The sequence below is a fragment of the Nuphar pumila genome, chromosome 13 (assembly GCF_984573655.1).
Source record: "Nuphar pumila chromosome 13, dmNupPumi1.hap1.1, whole genome shotgun sequence".
NCBI classification, from domain to species: domain Eukaryota; kingdom Viridiplantae; phylum Streptophyta; class Magnoliopsida; order Nymphaeales; family Nymphaeaceae; genus Nuphar; species Nuphar pumila.
Window position 1 is genome coordinate 51,799,500 of NC_143261.1, and position 10,896 is coordinate 51,810,395.

The 10,896-nt window shown below is 38.6% G+C and overlaps 1 protein-coding gene across 1 annotated transcript; it reads left to right on the plus strand.

Annotated features, from left to right (window-relative positions):
* The first annotated feature begins 3,729 nt into the window (after nt 1–3,729).
* On the plus strand, nt 3,730–7,370 carry LOC149818363 (uncharacterized). The gene is made up of 2 exons (XM_089985184.1): nt 3,730–5,727; nt 7,029–7,370. Exons 1-2 carry the CDS (start codon nt 3,829–3,831, stop codon nt 7,125–7,127), a joined length of 1,998 nt encoding a protein of 665 aa, XP_089841310.1. The 5' UTR covers nt 3,730–3,828; the 3' UTR covers nt 7,128–7,370.
* The last annotated feature ends 3,526 nt before the right edge of the window (nt 7,371–10,896 follow it).

Below are 10,896 nucleotides of genomic sequence, written 5' to 3' on the forward strand. Positions count from 1 at the left end.
AAGGAAAACCGCCTGTTAGTAAAACCCTTGGAGTCCCTTCTTGCCTACTCAAGAGTACACCCAGCTTGGTGTTGCAATGCTTTTCATGGGTTTCGAACGTGTGACATACCGTCAACTTGAGCATCTTTGTAGGCAATAAAACATGTCTTTTTAAAACGAAAGGTTAATAATGATATTTTCCATGAATCTTGACTATAAAATTAACTTCAGCTCTCTATTTAACAGTTTCAGTAAAATTGGATCCTTATATGGCTTTTCAGGAGATATGAGCATCTTTTCAAAATATGAGGCAAAATGTGGGACTCTGAATGAAAGTTTCTCTATAAAAGCCAAGAGTCCCAGGACGTCAATGATTATAAAGTCAAGGTGGTAAAGTACGTTAGATGACTGAGGTTGTTTTGACGTGCTTTTTACTCTTTTTTTTCAACAAATTCACGTAAAATCCTGGTCATTTGGCATAATTCAATTGTTTATTTATTTTCATCAAAAAATATTTATTTATTTGTAAAACTTGCACTTATGTTTGCTTAATCACCATTGAAACCCAAGTTTACTTTTCATTTTTTTGGACAATTCAAGAAAAAAAAAAACCATCACACATTGGCTGGCCTCCGCTTGGTAAAACACTTGAGTCTTTCCCTGCCCTTCGGAAATAGGGATGGCAGACGATCGAAAAGAAATGGGGACCAGACCCATTTCGCCTAGTTTGGACCGGGAATGAAGGACATGAAACCAGAATAGAGGTTAAAATCAAAACCCATGTGGGGATGGAGACAGGGATGAACTTTGCTATTCCTCCACCGGGTTCTCTATCCTTGTTAGTAAAATAATTAAAATGCCCTTTGACAGTTGGACCTTTTTTTTTTTTAAGGGATGACAGTGGACTGAGGAGAATGGGGCCCACCTTGCCTCGCCCCCATTTGAACTGGGGATGATGGATGTTAAAATCAAAACCCATGAGAAGATAAAGGCAGGGATGAACAGCAAAATTTTGAGACGGGGTCGGGGCGAAGATCTTGTCGCCCACATCCGCCCCGGTCCACTACCATCCCTAATCGGAAAGTACTCTCAGCTTTGACCTTGAGACAAGCGACCCAATCCATGTGTTTTGAACTTATGATGGCCTGTTAATTTGGAGACAAGTCACAACTACCAGATGAGCGGACCCCTGTAGGACGACCACAAAGTTACGTTGTGCTTTCCTTGTTGCATGGCTTATAGCTTTATGAAAAAGCCTTTAATCATATCCTTTTAAAAGGCCACACCTAAAGCCGGTTATGTTATCTGTTTTCAGACTCACAGGGGCCCCCAAAACCAAAAGTTTTTGTCCTACCTTTGCTAGATAGCGACACCCACACTAAGTTACCCAAAATGAGGTGAACCATATTAGACAAAGGTATGCATTATATTTTCATAAATTTATAATCGAAAATGACCATTGTATGTCAAAAATGATATTTTTACCTTTCTTACAAGCAAATTTTCTTAACTTTCTTCAAAATATCCCAATATACTAATTTTCTCCATGGGATGCAATTTTTCTCTCACACAATTGTGAATGCCCCCTTCTTATGTGATTTTATTAAAAGGAAACTTACATATTTTGGAGATCTTTGCAACTTATTATTGTAAATTTTAATTAAATACCTCCACATTTGCGAATTTTCTAACATTTGCACGTGAATGTCCTCACACATTTGTGAACGTCCACATGTCTGTGCACTTTATGCAATTTTAGTAAAAAGAGTTTGCACATTTTGGGGACCTTTACACTATATTTTCGCAGAAATCATGAATCTCTTTCAAATAACTAATCTGCAAGGAGGTCCACAAATGTGTGAGGACATTTGCAAATTAATGTTTGCGAATGTCCTTGATCTTTGCACTCGATCAATCTCCGCAAATAAGGTATTCCCTTTACATACATGACCCACCATGCAATTTCTTTTTAAGTAAATAATCTCAAAAAATGCTACAGTATTTGCTGATCTTCTTGGAGGTCATTTACTTAAACAAGATTCACATGGTATCTCGCGAATGTAGTCTATATATGCAAAGGTAGTATCTTACCAAGTGTAAAGGTCAAGGATATTTGCAAATAGTAACATGTGAATGCATTCACATATTTAAAAACCTCTTTAAGTTGAGATTCACAAGCTGGCTCACAAATGTGGTATTATATATGCTAAGGTAGTACAATATTTATGATGGTGAATATGCGAACTTTGTGAAGTTCAAAAAAACATCATATGAAAATAGTTTTAGGTGAGACATTGTGAGATCATGACAATGTACTATCTTGCAAACCTGGTTCGTACTTGTAAAGGGTAAAAAGGTTATAAAAAAGTCAGACATTTGCTATTTTGATCACAAAGAAGATTTCAAAAATTATGGGGCATTTTTCCATTTCTGTTATACAGTCATTTTCCGATTTTATAACCCTGACACCATAGATACATTCATTCATATTGACATTCTAATAAGAGTAGCAAGGAGGCAATCTCACACATAGTGATATGTCTTCTTTCATTATCCATTGTAGGATTCGCAGAAACCTCCATTGTGATCTACTAAGCTATAACTTGTTCTACCTTAATCTATGATCTAAGGAAGAAAACAAATAAATTAAATGAAAATACTCAAGAATTCACTCACTCATCTATGAAAAAATAACTTTCTACAATGATTTTTTTTATAAGAAAACTGAAAACCATAATATAATATCCAAAATAAATCCAAACCCTAACTATGATTCAAATATAAAAACTAAAAAAAACGGATCCATAAATAGATCTTGAACCCAAATGCATTCGCACCATGTCACAATTTGAGGTTATTTCTTGTTGAAATGGTACTTGAGTCGTTATTCGTAGAAGTATAGATGTGAATAGTAAGAGATACCACTTCTTAAAAATAAAAGGTTAGGACAAATTTAGTGTCAACTGCATTGTGACTGACATATTTGCCCAAATAAGATGAAAATTGCAAATGGGTTGGATTTAGTATACCAAATGCAGTCAGTTTGCACCTGACATAACTGGACTAGAGTTTGATCGCAAATTAAGGTGGGGAGGCATGCCATTTTTATGCGGTTATCAGCGCCATACCCTTAGGGCACGTTTGAATGCCATGGATTTCAAAAAAAATCCATGAATGCAGATCAAAGGCAAGGGTCTCGCGATTTGATTTAACCCCCTTTCAAATGGAGGATCTCATATCCAAGGATCCGAGATCTTTACTTTAGACTAAAAAAAACCCAAACTCATGGATCTCTAGTTGGATCGGAGGGGGTTAGACTGCAGATCCTCCAATTTCAGGGCAAGGGATCTGAGGGATTCAAGCACACCCTTACTAGATCATCTCAATCTCCATTGCTACTTATTTAATACTGGATTCGGTTTTGAAAACCCATAAATATGTGATTTATACACCGAACTGTTTCAGTGGAGTTGTTACCCAAGTCCCAATACAACTAAATGGATCTGGTTATGCAAAAACCATACGTGGTATCCTGTATTGGATCTTCTAGTAATTGGGGCATTTTGGTCATTCTAAGATCAACGGTCAAAGGCTCAAAAATCACCCGCCAACGGTCAGAAAAAAACACGCCCCTTCACACCACCGGATTAAAACCCCTCCAAAAACCTCTCTCTCTCTCTCTCTCTCTCTCTCTCTCTCTCTCTCTCTTCTTTTATCTTTCAAAAATTAGGGCTTCTCTCTCTCATCCTTTTATCTTTCAAACAGTTCTCTCTCTCTCTCTCTCTCTCTCTCTCTCTCTCTCTCTCTGTGTGTGTGTGTGGTGGATGCAGCCATTGCTCTGTGTCCACCATGGATCTCGTCCCCTACAGAAACCCTAATTCTGAGGATTCTTCGTCTCCTCAGAACATCCCCTGGAAGGAGATGTTCCGATCTGCATCCGTTAGAAAACCCCCCACCACTTCCCCCACCACCGACACCACGCCGGAAACCGTAACTCGGCCGCCGGAATCCCCCTCGGAGAAACAGCCCCCTTCTCCCCTTACCAACAATCCCCATCTCTCTCTGGCGCTCTACATAGCCATGGCTCACGCCGGCCTCGCCCTCGGCATCGTCCTCCTCTTCGGCATCACCAAATTGCTCGAGGAGTACCTGCGCCCCATCGCCTGGGCGGTCCTCTGCTCGATGCCGCTACGCGAGATCCAGTCGTCTCTCGAGGAATTCTGGAGATACCCTCTGAATCTGGGCGTCATTGAGACCACCCTTGCCGTGCCGGTCGCCGTCTTCAGGGCATCAATGGCAACCATGGCTGATATCATGGTCGCCGGGCACCGGGTGGTCCGCTGGAAATGGGCGGCCCGCGGACAGGAAAAACGGAAAATAGGATTCTGGAAATTGGTTCAGTGGTTGGCCTCTTTCGGCTTCTTCCTGATCATGTATGAATGGGCCGGTCTGGGCGCGATACCGTTCTTTTTGTTTTTGGGGGTTTTGGGTACTAGGCTTGGGATTGTAGGCGCGAATTCTTCTTGTAGTTCAACTCTTTCTGTGATCTACTCAGTCAGAAAGAGCAGGAGTTCGTCGAAAAGGGGGGTTCTTAGTAGGATTAGCAGAGGTCTTACTTCTGGAATTCTGAAGAGACTGAAAACCATTGTGGCGTTGGGGTTGATTCTCGGTTTCATTTTTGGTGTTTTGCTTGGTGGGATGTTTTTCTCTTATAAAATTGCAGTTGAGGGAAAAGAAGCGGTAATTTCCTTGAAGGTTCATTTGCAGGAGAACGATTATGCCCAGAAACTCGGAATCAAGCAGTGGATGGAAGAGAATGATGTTCCTAGATTGATGGATTCTTACACTAATAAATTCTATGAGATGGTCTCGGAGCAAATTGATTTGTTGGCAATGCAGTATAATTTGACAGAGTTTGTTGATGGATTCAAGCATTATATGAATAAAAGTAACAATGAGTTGGTGGATTCTGATGGGCCACCGATACAATCACATCATTACGTTGAGAAGCTTCATGTTATTAGAACGCATGCTCAGAACCGACAGTGGAAAGAGATTTATACACAGTTGGATGAGATGCTCCATGAATTGTTGATGGCAAGAGAGGACTTGGTTGAAAAGGCAAAAGCTTTTGCTCTTCAAGGAGTTGATGTCCTCAGACGTGTTTTTGATAGTAGCAAAACCGTTCTTGGTGGCGGTGCAAGTTTCTTAATCTCGATCATTCTCTCCATAGTTTCCGGTGCTGCCAACTTTTTGAACTTCATCTCCCACTCCATAGTGTTCTTTTGGCTTCTTTACTATCTGATTACTTCAGAATCTGGTGGGGTAATGGATCATGTTCTTGGTATGCTTCCCATTTCAAAAACGACGAGAATTCAGTGTGCCAAAGTGCTTGATCATGCCATCAGCAGCGTGCTTCTAGCTACAGCAAAGGTTGCATTCTTCGAAGGGTGTCTTACATGGCTTCTGTTTCGATTTTACCAAATACATTTCTTATACATGTCTACAGTGATAGCCTTTGTTAGTCCTTTGCTGCCCATTTTTCCAGCTTGGATTTCCTCAATTCCAGCAGCTGTTCAATTGGTTTTAGAAGGGAGGTATATTGAAGCCATCTTATTATCAATTGCCCATCAAGTTCTTATGGACTATGGGGCGTGTGCAATTCAGGAAGATATACCTGGACAAAGTGGATATCTAACTGGACTTAGCATACTTGGAGGAATGGCATTGTTCTCGTCTGCTCTGGAGGTATCTTTGTTACGTTTTGTGCGTATGTTTATCCTACTTTGTTGGTCTTTTTGATAAACGTCTTAATTTGCTTTGCATAGAACACAGACTTTTGAGTCTCAGTTGTCCATCTAAGGACTTGTATGTTTACAATCACGCCCAACTCTAAGTTGAATCGTATGTTGAGCCTCCAAAATGTCAAGGACCCAAGGTGTACTGATGATAACATGTTTTTGCGCTTGATACTAGTTTAAAGTGTCCAGTCTTGTCCATTGGATATGTTCCGTAGTGATTGCCATTTGTCATAGTTCAGTAATCATAGTTTCTGGTCCAGGGACTTTATTTGAATACTACACATGCATAACAGTGCAGAATGTTTTATTTCTTGGAAAGATGATATAAGGATCTAAATTTGCGTATGATTAAACCAAGTCTGCTATGTGTTTGCTGGTTATCGCACAGTTCAGTCCATGAATGCTGGCTGTAAGCACCCGACCTCACAATTGATCCAGTAAGAGTTTATTGTGGACCCTGAGGCTCATGGCTGAACCACCATAGGCTAAAGCTTATGGTGGAGTTGCAGAAAGAGAGAGCTATGGGCCCTGTCAAGGTGCAAGGAATAACACTTGAGCCACAAAGAGCCAGTTGTGAGCCCTGAGGCCAATTACTGGGTAGTGTCGGCTACATATGGGTTTGGGGCTTGTGATGAGCCACTATCACCAAATGTATTGTTGAAATATTAATAACAAAAATGATGTATCTTGAACCAATAGATTATGTAATTCACCCTCAAACTGAGTACCAAATCGAACTGAAAAATTAGCAAATATTTGTCTTGGACCATTGGGGCCTAGATTTTGTATCGGCCAGAATCTTAAGAGTACCAATCGACACTCTAAATTGAACAGTTTAATACGTGGAATGAAAATGGATAACTAGATCTGTTGATTCACTTTTAAACATGAGGTGTTCAATGGAGTTATCACTTATCAGATGAAAACTTGATATTCATATAACAGTGGGTTTTAGTCTGGTGTAAGATTTCTGTCACATCACTTGCAGAGTGCGGTATTTTTGTGAGAACTGGCTTGGAGTGGTAGTCTGGAGGAATGAGTGGTGGTAATTTAGTAATTAATCATATAGAGTGACTCACTAAAGCTAATTGCAGCCAACATTAACCAAGTTTCCACGCCTAGTTAGTTTGAGTCTATTTAATGGTCAAAGCCTGTTTCAGCTGAGTTTATCCTTTACTGTGTTGAATTGGAAAAATTCTCTTGGTTGTGATCTATGGTGGCTCATGGTAATTTTGTTTCTTTCTACAGGGAGCCATAATGGGTCCGCTTCTCATGACAGTTATGATCGCCTTGAAGAATTTGTATGCCGAGTTTGTGCTGGCTGCAGCTAAGGAAGGTGATCAGTAAGGCACATGAAGATAAATTCCAATGTGTCTGAAATATCTATGCAGTGTTTACTGAATTCATTTTCTTATTTATAGGGCAAAGTTTTATTCTTTATGGGGTTGATTTTGTATATTATGTGGAGTCTTTCTGTGTCAAATATGTATTTTGTATTTTCTTGGTGGTTCAGTTTCTGGTTCTGTTGTATTTTTTAGAAATAAATGTTCAATCCGTTATTGGAATAAATGATGGCTAAATTTAGTTTTCTCTTTCCTTCTTTTTTTAATTATGAATGTTGGAACACGGTGGTATTGCAGAGAACCACTACAGTGTTTGTCAATAACTGAGAAGGCCTCTGTTCATTTGTTTTGCGAGTGTTTGTGTGCGCGAGTGTGTGCGTCTTGCATGCATGCATAGATGTTTTATCATTTATGTCCCTCTTTATGTGCAATGCCCGTCATTTCTGCTATTCGACACATGCATGCGTGTGCATGCAGAAAATTATTAGGACAGGTTCAATGACCAGCGACAACAGCAGCATGCTTATTGCACAAAATGTTCATCGACCTTCTTCACACACTTACAGCATCATCCAATTTCATGGTTCATCAGCAACCACCCTTACCAAAGTTTCTCATTCATGTTTTTAATGATGAGCAACCTGCCTGTGGTATCAGTTTCTAATCCATGTTGTTCATGGCTAAACCCAAAGCATCTGCTCCTGCAAAATTCTCAATGGTATCGCAGTCTCCAGCATCTGTTGCAACCCCTACTTTCTGGAATCTATCAAAGCAGTCAAGTAAAAAACATCCATCCTCAGCACTGCTCTGTCTGGGCTTGAATAGTGATGATGCAGGGGTTTGAACTTCATGTGGCAATAATCTGTCATGTTGGCATTGCAAATGAATTTCATTTCACTTGGCCATTTTTGGATTGCATAAATGCCAGTTTGCAATTCTTTATCAGTTGGGCAATCCACGTTCAGACCTTAAAATTCTCATAAAAAAGATGGTGATAATCAAGTTGACCTCTCTCTCTCTCTCTCTGAATATCCACAAATTCCAAGCACATGAGCATTCTACTTGACTATAAATTAATGATTATTGTGGTGCATACTCAATGCAAACTCAGGTTCTGCTAAGTGTGCTTTTAGCTAATGTGGTCTAATAGACTATACTCCTTATTGATGTTTTGAAGAATGCATTAACTACATCATTCATATAATCTAGACAATATTGAGGATAAGTTCTTGTTCTTCATGTTGTAAAATTGTACTTTGGCATTCATATAATGTGGGGCAATGGTGAATGACCTCTTCATCGGCAAACCTGCCTGCAAAGGAAAAGAAGAAGAAGAAGGTCTAATCATTAAGGTTAGAGTCATAAAATTGACATCTTCAATCTTGTTAAGAATAATGCATTATATGCTTTCTAACATAAAAAGACTAATGCTCCCTTACTCCGTTATATTTGACCCTCTGTATGGCCGTTTAACACAAATAATGATAAGAAATTGACTCTGAGTCAGTGGCGGAGCCAGAAGTTTTTCCTTGGGTGGGCAGACGTCGGGTCTCGGAGACAATGCTATGGTCTTGAAGGATGATCCATTTATTCAGACCAGTGGCGGAGCCAAAAAAAAATCGTTGGAGGAACAGTCATTCGTGGAGAGATAAAACTTAAATAAGCCTTTGAATTAAAATAACAATTGTTACAAACACAAACAACTAAATTTATGAACATAATAAGATAAAACCTTAAATTGTACTTTTAAACTAAAATAAAAATTGTTCACTTAAGAAATACAAACAACTAAATTCATGAAAATTTTACAATTGGCATCTTCTATTTTTCATATTTTGAAAGCAATTCATAATTGCATCATCACTGATGGTATCAAATGTCTCCTTTTCTATGTAAGTAACCAAAGCATCATTGATCCATTCATCTCCCATTCTATTACGTAGATGACTTTTGATATTGTTCATAGCTGAAAATGCTCTTTCAACACTTGCTGTTGCAACTGGCAAAGTTAATACAAACTTAATCAATAGATACACATGAGAAAATACAATGTGCTTTTGAGTTGCTACCATCATCTCTGCTAGCTCTGCTAAAGATTTTAAATTTGAAAACTGATCATTGTTTCGCATGTCTGCAATATATATATCCAATTGAATTTCCAGTCTAATTATGTTTACGTTAGAAAAGTCCTTAGGGTAAAGCTCAGCAAGATGAATCAACTTATCTTTATCAAAAGTAGAAAAAGAATTCTTTGGACTCAAGCATGCCATTGAAAGGAGGAGCTCTGTATTTGCTTCAGTGAAACGATCATTCAACTCTTGAAGTTGCAAATCAATAATAACATAAAACACATCAATACGATAATGATGCAATGTGGTGATCTTTTCAACCTTACGTCTTGGTCGTCCTTGAGGTGCATATGAGTCCCCTAGATCAGGAATCAGAATATCAAATCTCTTACAAAATATGAACACTTTGTTTATGAGAGAGTCTCATCCATTGTCTCTGAGACCTTGAAGGCACTGTTTTGATATAGTGACTAAACTCATAACATTCACAATGTCTTGATCTTTTCGCTGAAGTGCTTGTGAAAGATCATCAGTTATTCCCAAAACTTTATACATCAAATGTAAGCAAAACACAAATTCAAAATCTTGCAACTGATGATATAAAATAATTGCATCTGAACTTTTTCCTGAATATGTATCTTCTGCAATGAAATCTAACACTTGAATAACAGAAGAATACATACTGAGTAAATTAACCAAAGCATCGTAATGAGAACCCCACCGAGTATCACCAGGTCATTTGGAACTTATTTCTTGATTTAATCCTCGTCCTGTTTCAAGTTCACCCAATGCAAGTGCTTCAGCAATTCACATAAATTCTGTTTCTCGAATAAGCTCAGATCTCTTGCATGAAGTGGAGAAAAAAGTTGACAACCTGCCTAATATATTGAAAAACACATCAAGCAATGATTTTTTTTTAAAATGAAATGACAACAAGAACAAGGCAGGGGGCGAAGCCCCCTGTTGGCAATCAGAGGAGGCAGTGGAAGCAAAGTCCAGTGTCAGTCTAAAAAATCAAGTTCTTGATGAATGATAATTCATTTAGCCAACTCATAACACATAAAATTGGCCATTGAAATCAAGATAAATAGGTTTAACCTTCTTTCATAACAAGCTGTCAGAATGCCTACAGCCTATGTCACATGGATACGACTGCAGATACAGGAATACAACCATTTTTATGAAGTTTCCAGTATGACTTGTATATAAAGGGATATGGATGACTTTTCTTGAAAGTTTAGGATAGCATCCTACAAGTTTCTATAAATTTACCATACACAATCTAAATCACTTAAACATTTATATACGATCAGACTTTCCGTACTAACCAAAGTCCTTGTCAGAAAACAGCCTCCGTAGTATGAGATACCTACAGATAAGCACCATGCTCCCACCTCTATACCTCATAAAAACAGTTCACCTATATGCCCCTTCACCATTTGCAGAGACACACTCCGTGAAGTCATAGTATAAGGAAGCCTTTAGTAAAGAAGTGAGGGTCAAGATTAGAGAGAGAGAGAGAGAGAGAGAGAGAGAGAGAGAGAGAGAGAGAGAGCTGAAAGAAGAATTTAAACAATAAAGTTCATTAATCACTTAACCAGAAAGAAACAGGAGAAGCTTCATAAGTAGTAACAAACAGAATTAACATAAAACATGGCTAAAATTTCAAAAACATTATTCTGTATCAATCGACCAAGTTGGCCC

Excerpts from the sequence above, each read along its gene's own strand:
- LOC149818363 (XM_089985184.1), top strand. The coding sequence starts at position 3,829 with ATGGATCTCGTCCCCTACAGAAACCCTAATTCTGAGGATTCTTCGTCT. Across the intron at positions 5,728-7,028 it reads TGTTCTCGTCTGCTCTGGAG|GGAGCCATAATGGGTCCGCT; the intron begins GTATCTTTGTTA and ends TTCTTTCTACAG.